Consider the following 26,628-nt stretch of genomic DNA (forward strand, 5'->3'; position numbering starts at 1 on the left):
GTTTCAGTGAGTTTACATCCGGGTTTTTTCCCTAGGCAATGGGAGTCGTACCACCGCCGTTCCTTAGGCAAAGTGAAATAAATTCGCCGCACCGACACAAAAACTAGTCCGCTTTTCGAACACATTTTCCCGACGCGTCGCTTCGTCCATCGGTTCCATCGGAGCAACTTTAACGGCACCGGCCGCGGACATCGGCCGCTCGGTGGCGGATAAACGGGCCGGTGTTGGTCGGTTGAGGAGTTTTTGTCCCCCTTCCTCCAGCTCGGCAGCGCAGGGATCTGTGCGGTGCTGCGGCCGAGCTGAATGAGATTGAAGAAGAGTTCTTCTTGTTTTGTAGCTTCAGTTTTTCTCTTTTGCTCTTTTTCTCTAAAAGTCGGATTCTCTCCGGAGCAGCGGCGCCTGTGAGCGGGGAGCAGCGGCCCGAGCGAGCGGTCCCGGAGCCTCCACCGTGGATCGGCTGCTGACACATATATATTTAATTAATCTGGAGGAGGACTGCTGCTGAGTAAGTGCACATTGGGGCTTTTTAATTTCATAACTTTAATTTTCTCTCCTGTCAAACTTTACCTGTGAGCCGCGGCCCGCCTGAGCCGCTGTGTGGGAGTGTGTCTGCGGGCAGGTGTGTGAGCTACAGCCGGTGTTTGGGTGCAGCAGCCCCGGTGTGTTTCTGTGTGTTTAGCTGCTCTGTTTCTTATTCTAGGAGTTGATATTGTGGAGGACAAGGGGCCGAGATAACTTGGAGCCACCGACGGCCGCTCGCTGTCACAATTCTTGAAAGATGGCGTCTTTCGGGACTGTTACCGAGCGTGCTTCTCCTCCTCCTCCGTGTTCGAGCCTCTCCCCGCGGCCCGCGGCTTTATTTCTCTTCGGTGTAAGTTATCAGCGTGGCTGGCAGCGTTAGCATCGCGGCTAACAGCAGGGCTAGCATTAGCGGCTACTGCTAACGTTATCCACTTGTTCTCGGTAGCGTCCCTCAGCCTCCGCGGAGCAATGTCGGCGGAGACAGAGGGGTCGGTCCGGGGGATTTTACAACCGTCACCGCCGCTCTGGAGCCTCCGGAGCCCCGAACACTGCCCAGTTAGCCGGGATGTACCGAGGGGGGTCGGACGGAGGGTTTACCCCGAGTCCAGGCGCCTGAACACGGAGATGATGAGAGATTGGTGTGGAAACATAAAAAGACTTTTCTCTGTTTGTTGTTGTCACACTCTGGAAAATAAAACCTCCATCTTAGCTCCGTCTCTCTGCTGCGGCATCTCATGGAAGTTTATCCAGAAAACTTCAGTCCCACCCGGGGAGCAATTACTGCAATTAACACACACACACACACACACACACACACACACAGAGAGAGAGAGACACAAACACACACAGAGAGAGACACACACACACACACACACACAGAGAGAGAGAGAGAGACACAAACACACACAGAGAGAGAGAGAGACACAAACACACACAGAGAGAGACACACACACACACACATAGAGAGAGAGAGAGACACAAACACACACAGAGAGAGACACACACACACACACACATAGAGAGAGAGAGAGACACAAACACACACAGAGAGAGACACACACACACACACACACACACACACACACACAGAGAGAGAGAGACACACACACAGAGGGACACAAATACACACAGAGAGAGAGAGACACAAATACACAAACACACACAAGAGAGAGAGACACAAATACACACACATAGAGAGAGAGAGACACATACACACACATAGAGAGAGAGAGAGACACACATACACACACATAGAGAGAGACACAAATACACACACATAGAGAGACACACACAGAGATACAAACACACACACACATAGAGAGACACACACATACACACACATAGAGAGACACACACATACACACACATAGAGAGAGAGAGAGACACACACATACACACACATAGAGAGAGAGAGACACACATACACACACATAGAGAGACACACACAGAAATACAAACACACACACACACTAACTGCTGGGGGTAGTAATGTTGAAGTACTGGTGTTTATAGTAATGTTAGTGGTAGTAATGGTAGAAGTGTGTGTATTACTGGTTGGAGTAGTTTTGGCAGTAGTAGTAGTAGTAGTAGTAATTGTTATGGTACTGGATTTAATAGTGATTGTACTCAAGCACTGAACTTGTAATGCACTTATACTTGAATGTTTACATTTCACAATACAAAATACTTCCAAATGTAAGAGGAAATGATTGTACTTACAGTAGCAATATCATAGTACCACAGTACTAGTAGAAGTAGTTTTCAGGTTCTTAAGATCTGATGGAAATTTACTCCAAGTACCACCCAGGGAGCAATTACTGCAATTAACAACCCTCCTCGACATACTGCTGCTACCCAAGTAGTAGTAAGCACGGGACCTAAATTTGGTATTGAGGTATTAGTATTTACATGAGTATTTACATACTCTGTTCTTCCGCTCCCGCACATTTGAGATGGAATATTGTACATTTATCTGCCAGGTACATGTACTAGTTTCCTTACAGTTGTTATGTTTAGTCACTGTAAGTACAAATACTTGAGTATTTAGGTACTTGAGGTAAATAAACAAACCAGAGGAGAAATGTAACTTAACTTAATTAAAATGTCAGAATGAATCTGAAGAACAAAACTTCTCAGCAGGAAGAAAATCAACGAGTCACAGCTGTTCAATAAGAAAACATCTGGATCTGTGATGTCACTGAATCTGTCAGACAAATGTAGTGAAGTAGAAAGTACTACACTTCCCGTACTCAAGAAAAGTACTCAGAATACTACCTGAGTAAATGTACTCAACAGTGTTCAGAGCTTTTACTTTTACTTTCCTGTTATTGAAAAACATTTTATACCATTAATTGTATATTATTATATTTAATATTTCTAAGAAATCGAGTCAGTTACCTTTTATATCAAGAATCTGGAAACTGATCATTGTGAACTCTGACAGTAATGTTGAGTTTGAGAGAAATGAAGTCTTTCTCTTCAGCTTCACATTAATCTCTGGATTATTTATCTATTTATAATATATATATATATATATATATATAATATTCCACAGCCTCGTTCGCAGCTCAAACTGATTCATTTCCATGTTCAATTTATTCATTGATTTTCTATTCCTGTGAAATATGACAAAGAAAAGCATCATATGTTCTCATCTGCAGAAACCAGGAGTGTTTGACACGTTCACTCTAGAATGACTTCATTAAACACGAGTGGACTTTACTTTGCAGCTCCAGTAGAAACATGTCGGATGTAAGGTTTTCTTTTTGTCAATGATTTTTAATATGCTGGAAGAGGTGCATTTAAGGTTGATGGGTTTTTGTATAAATGCTTTAAATCACACAGAAAAATATCAATTAATGAATTAAATAAGACCAAGAGAACATAAATCTATAATAAGACCTGACAGAAGTTACAGAAACAGGTTGAAGGAAAAGGTCTCTGTGGTTTTGGTGTATAGATGGTTGTTTTGAGCATTTTCAATATGTATTAATATAGAATCAGATTGTCGTTTGTTTGTTTGTGAGCCGACATTGAATCTATGACGATTGGTTTGTTTTAAACTGGGTTCATAAGTGTGTGATTGTTCTGTGTTACAGGGCAGCACAGAGGGGTGGAGTCCAGTCCCACAGCCAGGTGGTGAGTCCTCAGATACATTGAACAGGTTCAAGTTGTAATTCAGTTTAATCACAAAGTTCTAGAAATGCTTCCAACCCGGTTCACTCTGATGTTAACTTGATTTCGATCTGTCAGATTATTTCCTCACAACAACAGTGACATGTCATTTCTTTTAGTTAAACATCCTTCGTTCAGTCACATTCAGATTGTTTGGTTAAATATTTTTTCATTTGATTGAATTGAACTGATTTTATGTGAATAACTTATTTTCATTGTCACTGATGTAGTTGAAGTGTGATTAATGAAGTAAGTGAATAAGTGACATACATTTAAAAAGTAAAGATAAACTTGAATGAAGTAAAACAACTGAACAATAACGATCATAACAGACAGATCTTAGACTAGATCAGTTTGAGTCTCATTATTTGGTTTGTAATCAAGTTGATGAAACTTTTGTTATTTGAATTTTGCATGAACTAATTCAGAGTGTCCTGAACTGTGTCCTGATGGAGTGAAGCTGTTTGTAGCATGATAATGGTTTGATGACACTGAAGTGACGAGTTGCCTTGTGTCAGATTTGTATTAATGACGATAGAAACCTGTTTTAATTACAAAGTATTCTTCTTCAACACATTTTCACAGAACCTGTTGAATCATAATACGAATGGAGTTTACTTGTAAATCAGCTCAACAATCTTCTGTGTTTTGTTTCCAGCGGCACTTTAATGCTTCAGTTGGATGGTTTTCCTACTGGACACGGTGTTAAGGTGAAGCCCAGATACAGACACACTAATTGTACTTGTGCGATCACTTTGTAATGTTGATAACTGTAGTGCAGAACGTTCACTGTGGTTCTGAGTGTGATGCTCCTGTTGCCTGTGACCTCGTTTGACCTCGTTTGACCTTGAAGGCAACGTGTCATCGTCAGCTTCACGCAGGAAGTCTTTATGGTGCAGTACCTCAGGTTGCTATGACAACAGCTGTGACCCCAGCCCCGATGCTGCTGATTTCTGTTGAACTGGCTTTTTAGATGCTTCTCCTCAGTTTTCGTGTGTGTGTGTGTGTGTGTGTGTGTGTGTGTGTGTGTGTGTGTGTGTGTGTGTGTGTGTGTGTGTGTGTGTGTGTGTGTGTGTGTGTGTGTGTGTGTGTGTGTGTGTGTGTGTGTGTGTGTGTGTGTGTGTGTGTGTGTGTGTGTGTGTCCAGGCTGATCGATCAGCTGGCAGACTGACTGGATCCATGATGGAATTACAGACATTACAGGAGGCTCTGAAGGTGGAGATCCAGATCCATCAGGTGAGACTCTTTCATCTCTCATTGTGTTTGATTCAGTTTAGTGTTACAGCTTTGATTTCACATCATTTATCATCAGTATGTTTTAATGTAGTGAGCTTTACAACTGAAATGTATTAACCTTGTGATTTACTTAATGGTCTGATAAGATTTGGAGATTTATTTTATTTAGTAAAACACTGAATCATGGTGATCCTCAGATAAACACAGACGAGGTAAATGTACACACATTCTTTACTCCAGTTGAAGTACTAAGACTTGTGTCATATTAATATAGTTCAAAGATTATTTAACTTAAACCACTTTTTTATTTTATTTGATGTCAATCAACTGAAAACAGGTTAACGTAAGAAAAGCCATGAAAAAGGTTCCAGGAGCAGGAAGTGTGTACATTGTGTTGAATGAAGTTTCCTTCATTTTGTCCAGGATGGAGAAAAAAAGTAAACTAAACATGATTCAGCTCAAATCCATTAACCCCAAAGTTACAAGCCTGTTTTGTAAATGTAAGAAGTAGAAAGTTGTTAAAGGTATTTGTGTTAAAATGTAGAGTGAAAGTAAAAAATACTCAAGCGTCGCTGTTGATTCAAATGTGTCACCAGGTTGTAGTTCTCTGTGGTGACCAGTAGGTGTCATCGTGTTATTTGTATGTATCTAACTGTGTCTTGTCTTCTTCTGCAGAAACTCGTTGCCCAGATGAAGCAGGACCCTCAGGTAAAACCCAGCACACGTTATTTCTTACACGCAGTGAGTTCACACCTGTTTCCATCAAAGCGTCTCCGAGGTTCAGCTCGCTCTGACTGCCTCTTGTTTTATAGAACGCAGATCTGAAGAAGCAGCTCCACGAACTTCAAGCAAAGATCACAGCACTGAGTGAGAAGCAGGTACATTATCTCACACACACACACACACACACACACACACACACACACACACACACACACACAGAGCAGCGGGATGTTTCAAAAGAAAGAATCTTTAACATATTAACACTGAACATACTTGTTGCTGTGATTTGCTCCTTCTGTGATGTCATTTCCTGCAGAATCTGAATATAGAAACATGAACTAAATATTTCTCAACTCTCCGTAAGTTATCTCAACTACGACTATGTATTAAATTTATTCAGCTGCAACGTGACACTTCACCACTAGATGTCACTACATTCTACACTGAACCTTTTAAAACGACAGTCTCTGGACAGCTAGCAGGGGGCAGCCAGCAGGGGGCAGCCAGCAGGGGGCAGCCAGCAGGGGCAGCTAGCAGGGGGCAGCCAGCAGGGGCAGCCAGCAGGGGGCAGCCAGCAGGGGGCAGCCAGCAGGGGCAGCCGGCGGGGGCAGCCGGCAGGGGGCAGGGGGCAGCCAGCAGGGGGCAGCCAGCAGGGGCAGCCAGCAGGGGCAGCCAGCAGGGGCAGCCAGCAGGGGGCAGCCAGCAGGGGCAGCCGGCAGGGGGCAGGGGGCAGCTAGCAGGGGGCAGCCAGCAGGGGGCAGCCAGCAGGGGGCAGGGGGCAGCTAGCAGGGGGCAGCCAGCAGGGGGCAGCCAGCAGGGGGCAGCCAGCAGGGGGCAGCCAGCAGGGGCAGCCAGCAGGGGGCAGCCAGCAGGGGGCAGCCAGCAGGGGCAGCCAGCAGGGGCAGCCGGCAGGGGGCAGGGGGCAGCCAGCAGGGGGCAGCCAGCAGGGGCAGCCAGCAGGGGCAGCTAGCAGGGGGCAGCCAGCAGGGGGCAGCCAGCAGGGGGCAGCCAGCAGGGGCAGCCAGCAGGGGCAGCCGGCAGGGGGCAGGGGGCAGCCAGCAGGGGGCAGCCAGCAGGGGCAGCCAGCAGGGGCAGCCAGCAGGGGGCAGGGGGCAGCCAGCAGGGGGCAGCCAGCTCATGTTTTCGGGTTGTTGGTGCGTCTGTTCTCGTGAACGTGATATCTCAGGATAACTCACGGATGAAGGGATTTCAGCCAAAGGTCACGGTGACCTCACAAAGTATGTTTCTGTTTTTCATTAATGTGACGTCGTAAGATCAGCTTGAGGGAATGTCTTCAAACATTCACTTGAACTTGGATCACACACACACACACACACACACACAGACAGTGTTCATCGTCGTCGTTTGGTGCCTGAAGGTCAAAGGTCAAGGTCACAGTTACGTTCCTGTGATATACTGGGTCCGCCCATAGAGAACTTCTGGTTCCCTTCACTGATGGATGACTGAAGGTCACTCTGACCTCTCACACATGTTCTGGAAAATCTCAGGAACAATGTTCACGTGATCAACTGATGACATCAGAGGTCAGAGGTCACTGTGGCCTCAGAAACATTTCCTCTTGAATGTGATTTAAAAACTGACTTGAACATTTGGACTCGAAGATGAAGTGATTACATCTCAGTGTTCACTGTGACCTCATTCTCATAAAATCCACTTTATTTGTATTTAAACGACATGAAACAAGTTAATAATAAGAAAAGGTTTTAATTCAATTTGAATCAAGTTGAGACTCTAAGATTTAAAGAGAAACTCATCAGTTTCCACACTGAGCAGCACTTTGACTGTGGAGAGAAAAGAAATGAATCTGGGAGAAAGAGTTATGTAGAGATATGTAGACGGAAACTGCACCGGCTGGCGAGGCGTACAACTGAAGTGTGGGGATTCTAGCTATTTCCTGTTTCTGCTTTAGTTGCAGAAATAAAAACCTGCAACACGTTTCATCACAGCAGTCTTAACCTCTGGTTTGAATTGACGTGAAGCTCTCACTTGCTAAAAGCATCATCTTCGTGCTGATAGAATCCTCCGCTCTACAAGCAAATAACTACATCACCACATTTGCAAAGATGAAATGTGTCTCTACTGACACAACACACAGGGACGAATAGAAAGAAATAACTTCATGTATAACATTTGCTGAATTCACAAGAAGGCTGAAGGAATGACGAGTTAGTCGTAGACAGTGTTTCACAAAGTTCACAGAACACAAACATCTGCTGCTCAAACCTGAGCACAAACCAGAGACCTGGTGAGACGTCCGCTCGGAGGAAGCTCACGATGCAGCCGCCGTCCTGTTGAATCAACACTGGGCATGTTCAACTCTCAGCGGAGATGAGAAGAGGAGCGAGATGCCTCACTCGTTAGCTGTTTCCAACATCAGCTCCTGGAACAAGATAGAATACAGAAGTACTTTCTGAAAGAAGTGACGAGGGAGCCGTCTCAACTTCTTCTCATGTCTGTTGAGAGTTGCACTTCATGAGCTGTTTGCTGGGCCTCATCTGATCGGCTCCTCTGAGTGACGGAGGACCAACAGTCGAGTCCTCGTCATGTGACTGCATGATGGAGATGAAAGAGTTTCAGACACGTCTGTCTCACATGTTTGTGTTTGAACTCGCAGCTGGATTTATGAGTGGAGTTATGGTTGGGCGAGATAATTAACATTAAAACATTTTAACTTTAACAAAGAATGAACTTTTCAATGTTTTCCAAATGTGACGGGTTCGGTCTCGTCACTGACGGTGATGTGATGCGTTCATGGTCAGTCGGGACAGAACAGTTGAAGCGAGTAATGATATTTTTAAAAAGAAGCTCTGTAACCTCAGTGTTTGTGTTCAGCCTCAACGTCCTCTTTGTTTCGCTTGTTTTTTTAAATTTGTCTTGAGTTTTTTATTTTTAACTACTTTCAGCCTGAATCCTATTTTTACCTCCTGCCTCCACGTTATCTGTTGGTTTTCATGTTTCGTTGTGAAGCAGTTTGTTCTCGATGCTTTGAGATAAATGTAGAATCAGGACAGTAGAAATATAATTGGTGCCCTTTTTAAAAAATAAATCTACTATTAAGAACATGTGTGTTTTATAAAGACAGAAACTGGGTTTTTACTTGTGACACTTTACAAAAACATGATTTCAGGTGTTCAGACATGAACCACATCATATTCTCACACACACACACACACACACACACACACACACACACACCAGTTGTGCGGAGGTGAAATACTTTGTGAGGGACAAGCTGAAACCTGGCGATTGTAAATTTAAACGAGTTTTCTCTGTGAACAAGTTTCAACCAGACGGAAAGCTGCAGGCTGTTGAACTGAGGAACTTTCCTCTCCCTGTCGAAATTCACTGAGATGGCAATAAGTGCTCAGTCTGAACACCAGCATCAAGAGCCTTTTATCCCTTCTCAAGATTAACTGTACACTTGTTCAATGTTGAACTAGTTGGTGTAGAGAACAGTCAACCCTTGGGCTGTGGTTTTAAACTGCTCATGCAGGCGGGTGTCTTCAGAATGATGGTTTAAATAAAATGTTTTTTGAAAGCACAGATTACAGCTGCAGAACTTCATGTAGAATCTTGAAGTCTCCTTCAGTATCAGTCAGACACTGTTCAAGTGTTGGGAGCTCACTCACACTTACTTTGTGTTTGACTCTTAACCTGTCAAAATAATGAGTCACATTCATTTAAGAGTTTTGTGATTTATCACTCAATAAAAACGTGTTTCCAGGCAGTTTTGAAGGTGACGGTACATTTGACAACAGAAACCGGGGGAGAGACAGTAAATGGACCGAACACCTTCATGTGGAAGACCAGCACACGAGTCATTAGCTCTGTCAAGGAGGTTATATTTTCACCCCTGTCCCTCCACTGTGCCTCAAAGGCATTTCTTCAAATTTGGTGCAAACATTCGCTTTGACTCAAAGATGAACTGAGTAGATTTTTGTGGTCTAAGGTCACAGTGAGTATAGATGTGAAGATCTTTAACAACTGATGTGAGATATTCAGTGCAGTTTGGATTTAAGGGCCTGATGGTCCTGGAGCAGGGATGATACTCTCTCCTCTTCTTCTCTCCTCAGAAAAAGGTGGTGGAGCAGCTGAGGAAGGAGCTGCTGGTGAAACAGGAACCTGAGGCGAAGATACAGCTGCAGGTCCAAACTCCTCCAGGAGGTGGCGACATCAAGCCAGTCAACCTGCTGCAAAACCAGCAGATACCTGGAGGACTGCAGCAGGTCGGCCACACACACACACACACACACACACACACACACACACACACACACACACACACACACACACACAAAGCAGAGAGACTTCATGTAGTTTTTGTTCATAAAAGTAAAGAAGAAACTACATAAAGATGGTTCCCAATACACAACACAGTGCTGCAGAGGGCGCTGTTGCTCAGTAAAACTCTAGTTAAGCTGCTTTGTTTGACATTCAGCAGTGACAGAGAGAAATCCAGTGTGGCCACAGTTAAACGCAACAAACCTGGATTCAACAGTTGCAACTGGGAAATGTAGGAAACGTAACTGAAGAAGGGAGTTCAATACGTTTTCCAGCAGTGACAGATGAAGGTCATGGCTTCACTCTTCCTCCGCAGACGCTGACAGTGACGCCGGTCCTCACCACAAAGACGCTACCTCTGGTGCTGAAAGCTGCCACCACGCCCACCCTGTCTGGCACCGTCCTGTCGCAGCGCCCGCCTACTCTCGCTATGGTAACCACAGCTATCTCCAAACCTGACTCCCAGAACACTCCCATCAACCTGCAGGTGGCCAGCAAGCTGACCAATCAGTGCTCAGAGCCTGTGCGACTGGTGTCCAAGAACGCCATTGTGGTAAGACCCTCCAGTTCCCGCCATCGTCCAGTCACATGTCCTCATCGCCTTCCTCTAGTCTGACCAGCAGTGATCAGTGTTGTGGTCCGCGGACAGCTCCTGGATGTAAATGAGCGTTTTGACAGTGGTCTGTAGAGCTGTGGCGTTTTAAAGCAAACTCGCTCTGAGTGACAATGTTTCTCTCATCACGTGCTCGAGCAGGCTGTGGTGAGAGTGGTGGCCTCGTAGCTGCCAAACTGTCTGTCATCGTGGACCAACGTCACAGTGACCTGATATTATTGTGAATGTAACATGTCAGGAATACGTGGAGTGTCATTGTACCTGGAACCGGGTACCTTTTACAAAATTTAGCATCCACTTCGGAGGAAGCTCTTTAGGAAAAAGCTAAAAGTGACAAAGAGCAAACAGCAGGTTTTCATGTGAATCATCAGAAGTAGAAAGCTGCTCGGCTTCAGTGTCCCAGAGCTCTGTTGTTGTCACAGACCTGTTGCTATTGGCTGGTAGAGCTGTCAGAGGAGATGTGAACTAACAGCAGCGGACATGTCAGTCAAGCATCAGCAGACATGTACGTGCAACAGCAGCACAGATCCACAATCTGCTGTGGTTTTGTCTCAGGTGCAGGCCACCACCACCACCACCACCACCCAGCCAATCAAAGTTCCTCAGTTTGTCCCTCCTCCTAGACTGACGCCTCGACCCACCTTTCAGCCACAGGTGCGTCCCCTGTAAGACCCGCCTCCAACCCTTACCCCCCAGATCAGTGTGTGTGGCCCACCTGAGGTGACTTGCTTACTCTCCAGCAGAGGGCAGGAGTGCACCAAAGCAAACACTCATGCCTTGCTCCATGGCACTAAAACATTGTTTGCTCTGTGCTGCCTCTACTCATCTTCTCTCCTCTCGTTGTGCTTTTTTTGATTTTCCAACTGACCTGTGAACAGGTTTTTATCAAAGGTTTCCTGCTTGTGTGAGTGTGTGTTTACCTTCTGTGGTAAGAACTTGTTTTCCTGCAGCTTTGTGGTATTTTGTGTTCCTGGCTGTTGGTGTGTTTTAACCCAGTAGGTGCAGTCATGTTGATGTGTTGCTGTGCTGAGCGACGTCACTGGGAGCTCTGGCTGCTGTCTTGATCAAACCAGGCAGCAGCAGAACAACTAGTCCAGTTTCACTTAAATCATAGAAAACTGTAGTTGATACGTTTTAGAGACGTTGTACATCAATTGTCCAGCATTGTTGTTATACATCACTTGGTTTTAAGGTTAATGAAAGATCTGTCTTTAGGATTATCAGTGAAGAGGTCATAGGCCAATGTAGAAGTCTTAGTGAATACGGTTAAATAGAGCACTGTTGTATTAAACTACACTCACCATAGTAACAATCTGGTATAATGAAGTTTAATACAGTATGATGCAAATCAGCTGACCCGATAACCGCGACAGATACGCCCTGAGCAGCAGTTCACCGGTTCAACTCCCAGATGGTCTGACCATTTATCCCACTCTCTCATCCCCTTTCTGTCCTGTCTCCCATTCATTGTAAATAAAGTTCTGTTTTAAAAAAGTAGTTAAAAGTTCAGTGTGTACGATTCAGGTCAAAGGAGCTTTTGGCAGAAATGTAATATAAAATAATCCAAGTGATGTTTTAACTAGTTTCATCTAAACTGTATGATTTGTGTTCCTTAATCTAGAATGGGCACTTTACATTCACATACTTTACGTTTACATACTTTACATTTAAATACTTTACATTCACATACTCTACGTTTACATACTTTACATTTAAATACTTTACATTCACATACTTTACATTCACATACTCTACGTTTACATACTTTACATTCACATACTTTACATTCACATACTTTACATTCACATACTTTACGTTTACATACTTTACATTTAAATACTTTACATTCACATACTTTACATTCACATACTCTACTTTTACATACTTTACATTCACATACTCTACGTTTACATACTTTACATTTAAATACTTTACATTCACATACTTTACATTCACATACTTTACGTTTACATACTTTACATTTAAATACTTTACATTCACATACTTTACATTCACATACTCTACTTTTACATACTTTACATTTAAATACTTTACATTCACATACTTTACATTCACATACTCTACGTTTACATACTTTACATTTAAATACTTTACGTTTATATACTTTACATTTAAATACTTTACATTCACATACTTTACGTTTACATACTTTACATTTAAATACTTTACATTCACATACTTTACGTTTACATACTTTACGTTTACATAATTTAAATTTAAATACTTAACGTTTACATGCTCTACGTTTATATACATTACGTTTACATACTTTACATTGACATACTTTACGTTTACATACTTTACATTTAAATACTTTACGTTTATATACTTTACGTTTTCATACTTTACATTTAAATACTTTACGTTTACATACTTTACATTTAAGTACTTTACATTCACATACTTTACGTTTACATACTTTACATTTAAATACTTCACATTCACATACTTTACGTTTAAAAACTTTACGTTAACATACATTACATTTAAATACTTTACATTCACATACTTTACGTTTACATACTCTACGTTTACATACTTTACATTTAAATACTTCACATTCACATACTCTACGTTTACATACTTTACGTTTACATACTTTACATTTAAATACTTAGGTTTAAATACTTACATTTACATACTTTATATTCACTTACTTTACATACAAATACTTGACGTTTACCTACTTTACATACTTTACATACTTTACATTTAAATACTTTACATTTACATACTTTACGTTTACATGCTTTATATTCACATACTTTACTTTACATACAAATACCCTACATTTACATACAAATACTTTGCATTTAAATACTTTACATTTACATACAAATACTTTGCATTTAAATACTTTACATTTACACACTTTACTTACAAACTACAAAATTGTGCTACCTGAAGAATTAGACTTTTGTTTCAGTAGTGTTGTTAATGTTAAGAGTAGAATTACTGCTATTATACTTGAGTCAGTACTCGTAGTAGTGTTATGTGTAGAATGGCTGAGGCAGAGCTCTACAGTGTCGTTACTCAGCGTTTAAGTTGATTTTATCTCTGTTTCCTGATTGGCTTTTTGTTGTCACCAGGTCAGGCCCAAACCGGCCACACCCCTCAACATCCCCATTGCCCCGGCCCCTCCCCCACCTATGATGGCGGCCCCCCAGCTGCTCCAGCGGCCAGTCATGTTGGCCACCAAGCTGTCGTCCTCGCTGTCCTCTGCGGCTCCCATCCACCAGGTCCGCATAGTGAACGGGCAGCCCTGCAGTAAAACCGGCTCCACTCCACTGACGGGCATCATCATCACAACACCCGTCTCCGCCACACCCACCCGCCTCACCAGCCCTGCCCAGACACCCACCCCTGTCCCTACCCCGACTCCTGCTAAGCCGATCCAGATCACCAGCCTGACAACCGAACCCATGGTAAGAAGACATTGTGTGTTCAATGTCTGATGTTTGGGACAACGGACGCTAAAAGACGCCGAAGCTAAAAGACGCCGAAGCTAAAAGAAATTGAGGCTGAAGGAAATGGACAATAAATCATTTTAATTTTAAATCCCACCCAGTACTCGTCAAACCGTACAAAGAGGATATTCTGACAAACTTAAAACATTGGAAGTTTTAGCTGCAATAAATTGATGATGACCTTAGTTCTTCATACTTGACTCCTCTTCTTCCTCGTCCTCTTCCTCAGCAGACTGTTAAATCAGGAGGTGGAGCGGAGCAGAGGGTCGTCGTCAGCCTCCCCTCCTCTTCCTCCACACCTTCGTCATCTCCAGCTCCCAGACCCAAGAGAGAGGAGAACCCAGAGGTATGAACTGACACAGGACCGTCTGTGGCAGACGATAGATCCTCATAACAAACGTGTTTTTTATTTCTCCTGTAGAAACTGGCCTTCATGGTGTCTCTGGGGCTCGTAACACACGACCACCTGGAAGGTGAGTGACACACACACACACACACACACACACACACACACACACACACACACACACACACACACACACACACACTTTGGCTGCTGTTTTGGTTGCTGCTTTCAAACTCTGACATTTTTAATTTGCAGAAATTCAGAGCAAAAGACAGGAGCGAAAGAGAAGGACGACGGCCAACCCGGTGTACAGCGGCGCCGTGTTCGAACCTGAGGTACGTACGACGACTTCACTCAAGGCTGACAGCGTTCTGATCAGGAAACCAAACAAAGAGATTCAAGAAGGTGTTGTCATGGAGGCAGAAAGTCAATGTGTGGTTTAGATGAAAATTGATTTTTAGAAAGTGGATCATACAGCCACATAGAAATCTACTGAAAGACATTTGTCCTGTTAAATGTTTTTATGGTTCCTGTGTCATTCAGAGCTGGATCTGTGTAATAAACATGTTCCTCCTCCTCTTCTTTCAGAGGAAAAAGAGCGCAGTGAGTTACCTGAACAGTCCTCTGCACCAGGGGACCAGAAAGAGAGGTGCGTATGAACGCTGCTGCGACTCTAACCTGCTAGAAACAGAACAGAGCCTAGAACAGTCAGTAGAATCTGGGGGGAGATTACAGAGACCAACCAATCCAAAATCTCTATGACCAGATTATTCAAGAGAAGGAAGCGCACAACCCTGAAACAGGAAACAAGCCACAACTGTTCTTCTTCGCCTGTTTCCAGGGGTGTGGTTGTATTTTTTTATCGTTTAGGAGAAGACTGCACTCACCGGGCCTCGAGTAAGAAAGAGAAAGATGTCATCATACGTGAACAATCTGTGGAGCACTTCAGTGACTCTGAGGCTCTGACTCAACCAACCTCCTCACAATTGTAACCAGGTGGTGATATCTTAGTTTGAGCAGCGTGCGACTGCAGGTCAGTGTGTCTGTGTGTGAAGCCCGTGATTATCAAGCACAACTTCTTTGGTTTTGCAACAAACGACCTGTGGATCGGTTGATTATTAGAAAATTAACCAAGGATGTTGATAATGTTGTTTAGATCTGACAGAACTTGTGGAAATGAATCAGTAGATTCAGTGTGAGATGAACGACAGTGATTTTATCCACTGAAGATGAAGAAGTAAAAATGTGGTCGAACACTTGCAGCTGAAGCTCCTCAGAGATGAACGTTAATCTTATGACTTTTTAAACCAGATCCGTCTTTTTGATTTTTACTTTGCTGTTTCACAAGTTTCTCTTGTTTTCATTCGATTGGACAAATTTAAATTAGACAAGACCAGAATAAAGTAATAGTGATGAGTAGGACTGGTAACCCGACTCCAGGTAATAACAAGACTAACAAGGATCGGCTTTTATAATATCACCCCTCAAAGTACTAAAATTAATTTGTAGGAGCTTCCACTTCCTGTTTTCCGCTTCGTAATTACTAATCTTAGGATTATCATGTGACACTGAATAATTCACAACATTTTACTTTAAGGTTTTTCAGAAGAAAATGAAAACCATTTGAAACCATGTCAGATTTGAACACGTCCATCATCAACAGGCTGCAGCTGCTACTGAGGTCATACAGTGGAAATATGAGCACGGACCATGTTCTGGCTTTATAGTGCAACACCATGTAACTGTTACTGAGCACCAGCGCCCCCTGCAGACACACACAGGGATTCATTCTGTTGGGCACTGAGTCTGAGCGACGAAGATGAAGACCATCAGTGTGTTGAGCTCTGACTGTGTCGTCCCATTGAACTGAAACAACTGAAGGCTGGATATTACCCATGATCCTCAGCTTCCTGAACCAGAAGAGCTTTCAGGGTTTGCATAGAGAATTGCGAGGCGGCCTCCTCCGTCATATTTCGTGCAGCCTCCAGACAAAATTCTAGTACAGTGGAAACCACTTATGGTGATGACATTTGTCCCGGACTAAATGATCGCTATTAGCACTTGATTACTAGAGGGGTAGTGCAGTGCGCATGATGGAGAGTAAATTACTGACAGAGCCAGTAAAAACTTTACAGCCCAAACATGGATGAGAAGACTGGAAGAGGACGTCGTGGAGCTGTGCATGGCTCCCTGGGTGTCTGCCCCGAGTACACCATCGCTTTCAACCAGGAAAAACGCTGGCTGTAACAAATCCACCAAACTGTTCAGAGTTCTTCATGTTTTAAAGTTTCTGCTGAACAGTGGAGATAAACTCTGGTTGTTAAGAACTGATCTCAGTTCAGCTTCACTCTTCCACTGGAGCTGATGGAGACTCTCAGTCACTTGTTCTCTCAGGAGATGAACCCACTCAGCAGAGAGAGAGAACAGACTCAGGGAGCGAAGGAGGAAACGTTCTCCACCTTCACACTCATCAGACTCACTTTAATCAAGCTGAGGTTTAAAGTATGAAAGTTTGATGGTGTTGATTCTAATCCAGATAAATCAGGTTGTCAGTAGAAGACTGATGGTGAGCTGTTAACTGTCGTACGTTCAGAGAAAAGGGATCTGTCGGGTCTCCTTGTGGAGTTTGTGCTCCTGTCATTGTCTGAGCTTCACTCTGTGAACGCGTGTTTAGACGAGTCGAAGTGTCTTGATGACAGAATGAACCGAAATTCCTGATGAGCAGGTGAAAGACTGAAAAATACAGAGAAAACATTTCTGATCAGGTCAAGTGTCAAAGCACTGATGTGACGTCTGTAGACGTGTATGACGTTAGCCGCTGATAGCATCGTTGTGTCGCAGGTTTTAACATCGAAAATTGACTCAAATTTAAAGTGGACTTCTTCTGTCAGTGGGGGGGTCGTCTTTATCGTGGCCTGTGTAGTGATGGAGGTGGTCTCTAACATCCCGGTTCCAGCCTATAATGAATTAAACATGTTAACATCTGACACAAGTCCATTTGTTGAGTGCTTCACAGACGACTTCAGTAGGTTTATACTCGTGCACGGCTTCTGCTTGCATGGAGCCAGTCTCCTGCACTAACACTGCTGTCTGTGCTTCTGACTCCTCTTCCCCCTCTTCCTCCCTTACTGCTCCCCTGGCTCATGCTAGCCAACGAAGACTCCCTTTCCAAGGTATGTCATACAGACTGTTTTTGTTTTTTCCCCCTCTCCATCTTTCTTTTTTTCTTTGTTTTCCGTCTTTGTTGTCTGTCTCATTTCACCCAGGTCGCCCACCCAAATACAGCAGCGTCCCGGAGCTGGGCAGCCTCACTCCGACCTCCCCCTCCAGCCCCGTCCATCCCCTCCCCCTGCCCAGCCCCAGCTCTGGGGATGTAAGTAACGATGGGGGAGACGGACAGCTCAGAGGGTTGGACACCCCTTCACACACAATCCTATTGGCCCAGTAGCTCTGTCAGTCATTTGCACCTGAGACCTCCACAAACATACCATGAGTTTGTTGTGTCCATGTGATAATCATCAGTCATTAGTTGATTTTTTACTTTGATTCAGTCTTACAAAGTGAACAGTGTCCTCATTAATAACTATTAATAACTCAGAACACATCCTAACCCCCAAGTGTCAAGTAACTTCTCTGTGGGCTCAGTAAATGAACACACCATGTCCATTAGACATCAAGGCTGACTGTAAACTAAACCAGATCACGGCGCCTCCCCCTGCCTTGCCTCTCCACAGATGGTCGGTGGGGCTCAGTTGAGCGGGGAAACTGATTGGTCCAATTCTTCCTCACAGGGAGACATCCATGAGGATTTCTGCACTGTGTGCAGACGCAGTGGCCAGTTGCTCATGTGCGACACGTGTTCTCGTGTTTATCACCTGGACTGCCTGGATCCACCCCTGAAAACCATTCCTAAAGGCATGTGGATCTGTCCAAAATGCCAAGATCAGGTAACCGCAGCAGCCGAAACTGATCCTGAGACAGGGGGACGGGGTAGTGCAGTGCAGACGTGGCCGATCAGGCCCAGTAGCTCTACTTTACGACTGTTCAATCCTTTGTAAGCATGTACATAATGCAGTATTGTTTTTTTGTACTCCTGTCTCATTCATTGTGTCAGTGAAGAATTGCATTTCACATCCATCCATTGCTTGTCCCCCCTCAGCCTCACCACAGGGTGACACAAATTTTGTCTTCCTAAAATCTTTTCCAAGTTTTAGCCTCTGTTACAACTCAGAGCTTTTCTGTTCAGATCCTGAAAAAAGAAGAAGCCATTCCCTGGCCTGGAACTCTGGCTATTGTTCATTCCTACATCGCTTACAAAGAAGGTGACCACAGATTCTTTTCCTCCTCAAACATCTGGGACAGACGCAGTGACGTTAACTGTTTTCTGCTATCACTCCCTGTTTCAGCTAAAGAAGAGGAGAAACTGAAACTGATGAAGTGGAGTTCTGAACTGAAAGTGGAGCGGGAGCAGCTGGAACAGAGAGTCAAACTGCTCAGCAACTCCATAACGGTAAGAGAGACGTTAAACAGAGCAGCAACTCAAAGACCAGAGTGGTCCACTGACTCTGTTCCAACAGGCGCTTCTGTTCTAGACGTTCATTTAAAATAAACCGATTTACTGAGCCCAGAGTCTCATCGCACATCAAATCTGTCTCCTGCACTTGTTTCAAAAACACTCATGTTCCTTCGGGACGTTGCGTTTGCTCGTTGAAAGGACAGTTGGCATCAGATTTATAAACGACTGTTATGCCCCTGGTATAGATAAGAGAGGAAAAGATATCTTGTCTTCTCAGTCCCATGAAAGGCAGCAGCACAGCGTCAACATTTGTTAAAAAATCCAAGGCAGCAGGTTTATTAACTTCAGAGATGAACAGCGCCCAAAACAGAAAGGTCACTAAACCCAAGGTAAAAATAAACACATGACAAATGTCAAAGCTCTGAACCACGAACAAGAGTCAAATGTGAAACCATCAAATAAAAATGGCCGTTTACAGATACAGGTGAATAAAACAAGCTGCGTGTCTGCTACTACGTGTCTGCTGCAGAGCTGCTACATGTCTGCTACGTGTCTGCTGCATGTCTGCTACATGTCTGCTGCATGTCTGCTGCAGAGCTGCTACGTGTCTGCTACATGTCTGCTGCGTGTCTGCTGCAGAGCTGCTCTGTGAGGTTTCTGGTATATCTATGTCTAAGTCCAGTCAGTTGTGTAGCATGAACTCAACAACTGCAAGACTCCCAATCACACGTTAGTGTGAAGTCATGTAGTGTGAACTGCACAGTGATTCGCAGACTTTGAAAGTTGTGTTGTGTGAACTCTGCTTAAAATCACATCTGGCTTGTGCATTAAATCAAGTGCTGTTGTCCCTCTTCCATCAGAAATGCATGGAGACCAAAAACACCATCCTGTCTCGTCAAAAGGAGATGCAGCTTTCCCTGGAAAAAGTCAAACACCTAATTCGCCTCATCCAAGCATTCAACTTCAACAAAGCTTTGGCAGAGACAGAGGGTAAAGCCACCAGTGCCATAGTCCAGGACAGTTCTGAACGTGCACTCGGCTCTGAAGCTGCTCCAGAAGCCAACTCTGTAGAGAAAGTTAAGGCTGTGAGCTCCTCTACAAACAGCAACACCAACGGAAATGACAAACAAGAGCAGAACGGAGCTACTGGCAGCAACCAGACAGCAACAGCAGCAGTGGGAGGAGACACTCACAACCAGCCCGTCCTGGAGGACAGCACAGTCCTAACGGCAGATACCAGCCTCGCTGTAGGATCAGGGGGAGAAGGAGGAGGAAACACAGAGACTGGTCCACAGTCGGAGGTCGTGGTCGAGTCTGAGACAGCTCTGGTGGTTGACAATCCTGTCACCTCTGCGGTTGTAGCGGTTGCCACCACCAACGGTACAGTTGAGTCAGCCTGCCCTGACCACAACCCTGCAGGAGACTGCACCACCAATGCCACCACCAACTCTGAGAACAAGATGGCTGCCGCGAACCCTCCAGAAACAGCGGTGGAGAAGAAACAGGAGGACGTCGCTGACAGTGACGGCAGCAACACCAACAACAGCAAAACCTCAGAACCCTCCCAGCATTCTTTGCCAGCTCTTGTCAGCAGTTTGGACAATAAAAAGTAATTCTATGTCCCTTGAGTTGCGGGAATTCAAACATATATATTAAAAAAAGACTTTTACTTGCACCATACGGTGCCCTGAAGTTGCCAATCTGTATAAATGTTGTTTGTTTGCATTGTATTGTCAGACTGTGTCAATGGTAGATATACAGCCCAAGTCACATGGCTCTAGGGAGGCGTAGGCTGTGGACCACAGAGCTCGGTACATAAAGATCTACGTACCACTGTCATCATGCCAATTAGTGATAGACGCAAGTGGTAATGTTTAAAGGGAGGTTTAATCCATCATCGCACCAGTGCGTGCCTGTTGCAGTGACCCCTGAGTTTCTTGAGGGGTGGGGAGATGAGTTCACATGGGTACAAAGAACACAGAACCTAACATCTGGGGTTACTGGTCTAAAAAGCAGTGTTGTGATAGAGTTCAGAAAAGAGAACCTGTTCATCCCCTCGTCCCAATGAACTTCTGCAATCCCACAAACCCTAACCCCCTGAAGCTCCAGCCCCCAAGCTTCTTTATTAATCCCAACCTCCACCGAATCCCTCGAACCGCCAACAGTCAGCAAAAACATTATGGACCAACAGCAGTTCACTTCTCCTGATGGCTAACACTCAAACTTACCTTTCCCGCCCTGTTGATCCACACTCAGTAATCCAGTGTCACCTTCCTATTGAACCCATACACTCTAATCCAGTGAGTCGCAAGCACACCTCCACAGTCCAACAGCAGGGTCGCTTCTTGAAGACCTTGATTCTGCTCTGTTGTTTAGTCAGAATACTTTGTTGGATTACCGGTTTAAGATCATTCTGTAATCAGATTTGAAAAAGTCTCTGGGAAGGCCGTCACAGTCTCTCTTCACTGGAAAGGTGTAGGCGAGGTTTAAACTCACCTTCCCCAATTAGCAAACAACCAAATTTGACCTTCTGAATCCTTAACAACCCAAAAACTGAAGGCTCAGAATGACTTCTCCAACCCCACCCCACCCCCATCTCTCCCCCACCTGAGCTCAGGCAGAAAAGACGCTGAGCGTCGAGTTCAGCAGGTACGAGGACGAACGGGCGCAGTAGCCGAACAGATGTTTTCAGTGGTGTCGGTCAAGTGTAGTGATTGAGTTTTCATTCGTGAGTCAAGTGTGTCAACTGTGAGCACTAAATGTGAAATTGCAATATTGCAATGTCAACACACACAAACTATATCTGGGCTGTGTTTCTTTTTTATAGGAAAAGATATTCAGGTCTTCCTAGTCTTCAGAAATAAGTGCTTTTTGTTCCTGAACCTGCTGGACTGGCATCATCAACACAAAAAGAAATCCTCTTCTTGAAGTGATGATCTTTGCATTGTACATTTCTGTTGAATCCTGAACTGCCAAAATGATGTTGTATCCAAATTCAGCAGGGACAAGTCCACTTACTGTATTGAACGATCAAATCATTGGCGTTGTAAGATAAATGCTTCAGAAATTGGAAGTCCCCAGATTGAGACAGGACAGCTTATTAGACAATAACATTAAGGAACTTTTTTCCTTGGAGGGATTTGTTGTATGAACCTGCTCCTCCAGATGGAAGATACCACAAATCCTGAGATTAAAGCACAAGCTTGCTGCATTACAAAGAAGTGCTGAAGAGCTTTTTGTATGTTGATATCGAATTAAACAGAGTATGCATCTCTTTGTTGTGATGTGACTTATCCCCACATTGCCAATATTTTTCTAGGAGGAAATACAAACCTCTGTCTGACATTAAGGCTCAAGTGTAGTTGATATTTTCGGGGGGAGTGTCTGGGCTTCGGTGTTAGAAACCCCCTCACCCCCCCACAGTTTCTTTCTGGAGCATGTCGGGGCTGAAACGTGATGCTGTTATTTGTTGGCGTGGTGGCTGTCGGTTGGGGTCTGTTTCTTTGGTGAACTTATCATTGCGTCTGGCTTCTTGTTGAGTTTGGGGCATTAACGAACTCTGGTCTGTTATTAATGGTGCCTCTGGTTGTGCTGGAACATGTTGCGATTCTGGATTCTGTTTTCTAACCTAATTTTAAGTCGTCCAAAAATGCATTCACTCCGGAGTTTTCATGGTTCAACCAAGATCATCACAAAATGCTTTTTATTTTTTGATTGATGGATTTTTTTCGGTCACTAGCAGCATTAGCTCTATTGATGCCAGTGTTGTTTTTGTTTTTGATGATTCCAAGGTCAAAGTTTTCGTTTCGTGTGCATCCTATAAAATATCTTGATGTTCTTGTTCCTCAGAGGATAATTTCCCTGTTCATCCTCACATGTTTGGTTTTCATGGTCCTTTAACAGCTGTTGACTGGATGTTGATGAAATGTGGTGCTCCCCTCAGGATGAACTTCATGACTCTGGTGATCCTCTTGACATTTAGAATCAAATCCCTGCAGATTCGATGACGTTCCCATCAGCCTCTGCTCCACACTGTTTACAGCTAAAGAGCTAATGTTAGCATGCTAACAATCTAATCTGAGATAATGGACATGGTAAACATTGTACCTGCGTGATAGCATTATCATAGTTAGCACGTTAGCATGCCTATGTTAGGACTCACTTTATGAGCTGCTGGCACGACTGTCGCCTCTTGTTTGAACCTTGTGGCAGATTTAAATTCCTTCTTAATAACGATGCTCCTCGTAAAACGATGATTTGATTATTAATCAAAGTGAATGTGTATGTAACTGAAGGAGTGAATACGTTGTTGGGCGACCACAGCATCCACCGTTACAGGTGTGTCTCTTCATATCACACGGACTCTCCGCATATCTGAAAACTGCCTTCATCCACAAGATCCCAGAAACAATGTGTCACGTTTCCACATGTATGACACATGTGATTTGTCTCTGAAGAGTTCAGCCGTTGGAACATGGAAGGAAAAGACTGGACAGAGATGCAAGTCACACAGAAAATGGCAACTAACACTGTCCCCAGTTCCCGTGAATCTCCATGTGTTGTTTTGTTTGTTGTTGGGTGGATGTCCACATGTTTTGCTGTGTTCACTGACGGACGGAGCAGAGTAGTCATCGATCTCTCACACTCAACAGGTTTTACTTTGAAAGAGCCCACACGTTCCAGACTGGACCGCTCCCTCTGTACAGTAGGTACCTCGAGTGCCTTTCTTCAAACAGCAGATAATATTTGTCTCTTGACTTGCACTGTGACTTGTAGAACCTTACCAACCCTCCCGCCCTCCCCCGGTCCGTCCCACCCAACTCCCCCGAAACTCCGGAGCACGAACCCGGTCCCTTCGCCTCAGGCTGCCAGTAGTCAATGCAAGTTGAAACTACATTTCATGTTATGCTGTTTAGATTGACCACATAGTGTTTTGTTGTTGTTTAATCTAGGAGTTGCCTTAAATGTGTTTGATTTTCCTTTTTACGTGATTCAACTTTTACATTTGGGGGAAAAAACAGTGCAGACGCTGGCGAAGGTCAGAGGTCGTTTGGTGAAAATCTGGTCGTGACCAGTCGATGAAATGCTCCAAAGAAGAATTGTTGATGATGAGATCTCACTTTGTCGGCAGCCAGTTGTTCTGTGATGCACTTTTGGTTTGACCAGTATTATTATGGCAGTGAAAACGGGATCCGGCAGCGACACAAAGTGCAGTCGTGAATCTGGCTGCAGGTTCGTAGACGCATCTGTCTGGACTCTGGAGCTCATGTTGTTTTTGTTTGGATTCGTTTGGATTCGTTCATCGTTCCCTCTGTGCTGTGATCTTCTTCTGTTTCTGGAGGAGGGATGAGTTTGCTGAATCAGGTCACGTGAGCCGGAGCCTGTGTGGAACAAACAAACCTGCTCCCTGACGACGGGCGGACTTAGACCCAGTTAGCAACCTCTGTCCTCTCAGTCCAGTGGAACGCATGCCTTCTTATGCAAATTTTTATACAAGATTTGTCAAACCTTTTTAATATGCATTTTCTTTAGTTTTTTTAAGTTTTATGTGAAACTGGAATCACCTTTTCATTTCTTTGAACATTCTGGTATCCTGATGCCTCAGTGTGCAGTTTAGGTGTCACACAGTGCGGTAGCCATCCACGTTAGAATGGAAACGTTTCTTCCTGCCGGCGTGTTTTATGGACGGAGCTGAAAAGGTTTTAGCTCCTTCGTTTAGATTTTAATTTGAATTTGGCTAATGCACCATGCTGAATGTTGGGATCCCGGGGGGGGGGGGGGTATCAAGTCTTAATGTCTAAATTGTTTCATCGTCCTCTTCTAGTGAAAAGTCTTGGTTTTTATTGAGTTGAGTTCTAAAAGGTGAATTTATCCAAAGAACACTGCAAGAGTACATTTGTGTTTGGAAGCCTTTTACGTAGTCGATGCATATCATTAGGAAAAACATTTCTGCGTCATTCACCGAGGTGTGAAAAGAGTTGCGAGTCTGAGAGCTGCTCACTTTGTGTCCGAGGAAATCATTTATGCATTGAAGACGTTCTTCTCCAGTTCCCTGTGTGGTGGATTGTTCTGGAAGCATCCTGTGAAGTGGTTCGCTCCGCCTCCGCTCCTTTCACTTTTAAGTTTTAAACGATCAATTCATGATTGTGGCCTTCTAGTATTTTGTCGATACATGACATCAGTCCATCGTTACGGCTCAGCATCCATCCTGTCCGGACCCAACTGTTCACCTGAAGCTTCTTACCTCATCCACAGCTGATTCCATTGGGGTGTGTTGAGTGCAAAAACAAAACAAAAGTCTTTTTTTATCTTCCATACGGTGAGATGCATTGTAGCGATATGAATAAAGAAAAGTTCACCTGGTGTGCTGAATAATGTGTAAATTGGTAATTACACAATCTGAATATTTGTATAATTGTTTGTATTTTTTCATAATGATTTTGGAAAGGAATGTGTTTATTTTTTTGACTTCTGTTCCAGATGTGTCTTCTGTTGGCCTGACATTGTGACTGGTCTGGTGGGATTCTTACCTCTGTATTGAGCCTCTTCTGTGATGAATTCTTTGTATGCAGTGTTTAGGAAATACTGTAGGGAACATGGGGAGGAGTTGATATTAGGAGCATTTGATCAATTTGTATTTATTTATTTTATCATTTTGTTAATAAATTGTGAAAAGCAGCATGTGTCGTCTGTTGTGTTACCGGAACAATCTTTGACCTGCGTTCACATCATTCTTAATCATCTTATTTATTTAACACCATGAAGGGATCGTCCAGCGACCGCTAAGAATCTGATGTGGGCGATGCTATGAAACATTCACACATTAACATATAACATTTTAATCATTTATATATATGTATACTGTGTATATTTAAAATGTTATATGTTAATGTGTGAATATATATATATATATAATAATTTAAATGTTATATGTATATATTATAGGTGTGCGGTAAATGTACTTGTACCAAGAATTTTCATTATGGGCCCTTTGCATCATCACATGTTCTGACTGAATGCAGCCTCCCTACATGTTTCTGCACAATTCAGATGGAGCCAAGGTGAAGGTGGTAAGAGAATGATGAGAAACTGTTCAGTGAAATGTTTTCAAATTCTTTTTTGTCATTCTTTGTATTCCTCCACGGTCCCTGGCATTGCAGACAAGCTCTAGGAAGCTTCTTCCCCCGCCAGGTAGAGCGATACCAAATAGTTGGCCTCACCCATAGACTGTATATAAGGCCTCACCTCAACACACATCGTAGGTTCTGAAACCAAAATCCTGGAGGGAGGCCGGACTCTACTTTTCTGGAGTTGTCCAGGCTGATGGGCACCAGGTGGCAGTGATGATACTCACAAGTCTACAGCTGAGCGCCACTTTGTTTGAGTTTTCCCCAGAGAATGAAAGAGTCTTTTCCTCACGGATACACCATCTCGATGTGGGAGGAGTTTGGGGAGGCCATGGAGAAGGACTTACGATTGGTCTAAAAGAAGTTCTGGCAAACCATTTGGCTCTTTGGGATCAGGAAGAGTAGCTGCCCCAAGGTCGTGTTCACAAGTGAGGGGAAGATGAAGTGTGAGATTAGCAGCTGGGTCAGTGCTATGTCAGTTGTTATGCAGGCGGACTGCTGTGGTGAAGAAGGAGGTAATCCATAAGGCAAAGCTTTTGATATACCAGTCTACATGTCAACCCTCACCTTTGGCCACAAGC

The 26,628-nt window shown here is 43.9% G+C and overlaps 1 protein-coding gene across 8 annotated transcripts; it reads left to right on the forward strand.

Moving 5' to 3' along the window:
- On the forward strand, nt 1-25,598 carry phf21ab (PHD finger protein 21Ab). Of its 8 annotated transcripts, none has more exons than XM_069529097.1 (19): nt 1-505; nt 3,621-3,660; nt 4,355-4,406; nt 4,843-4,932; nt 5,608-5,640; nt 5,745-5,810; nt 9,750-9,902; nt 10,274-10,510; nt 11,126-11,224; nt 13,681-14,016; nt 14,288-14,404; nt 14,480-14,531; nt 14,660-14,739; nt 14,993-15,053; nt 17,555-17,577; nt 18,196-18,351; nt 18,651-18,726; nt 18,811-18,914; nt 19,781-25,598. In XM_069529097.1, exons 3-19 carry the CDS (start codon nt 4,365-4,367, stop codon nt 20,531-20,533), a joined length of 2,478 nt encoding a protein of 825 aa, XP_069385198.1. In that variant the 5' UTR covers nt 1-505; nt 3,621-3,660; nt 4,355-4,364; the 3' UTR covers nt 20,534-25,598. The 8 variants fall into 8 exon arrangements, with proteins under 8 accessions (XP_069385198.1, XP_069385196.1, XP_069385197.1 ...); XM_069529095.1 differs by lacking the exon at nt 17,555-17,577 and adding an exon at nt 17,671-17,777; XM_069529096.1 differs by lacking the exon at nt 17,555-17,577 and adding an exon at nt 17,671-17,777 and having other exon boundaries at nt 14,291-14,404.
- The last annotated feature ends 1,030 nt before the right edge of the window (nt 25,599-26,628 follow it).

Source organism: Paralichthys olivaceus, chromosome 7, assembly GCF_024713975.1.
Source record: "Paralichthys olivaceus isolate ysfri-2021 chromosome 7, ASM2471397v2, whole genome shotgun sequence".
NCBI classification, from domain to species: domain Eukaryota; kingdom Metazoa; phylum Chordata; class Actinopteri; order Pleuronectiformes; family Paralichthyidae; genus Paralichthys; species Paralichthys olivaceus.

Coding starts and splice junctions, on each gene's coding strand:
- phf21ab (XM_069529095.1), top strand. CDS start 4,365: ATGCTTCAGTTGGATGGTTTTCCTACTGGACACGGTGTTAAG. Junction 11,225..13,680: donor GACCCACCTTTCAGCCACAG/GTGCGTCCCCTG, acceptor TGTTGTCACCAG/GTCAGGCCCAAACCGGCCAC. Junction 17,778..18,195: donor CCAGCCCCAGCTCTGGGGAT/GTAAGTAACGAT, acceptor TCTTCCTCACAG/GGAGACATCCATGAGGATTT.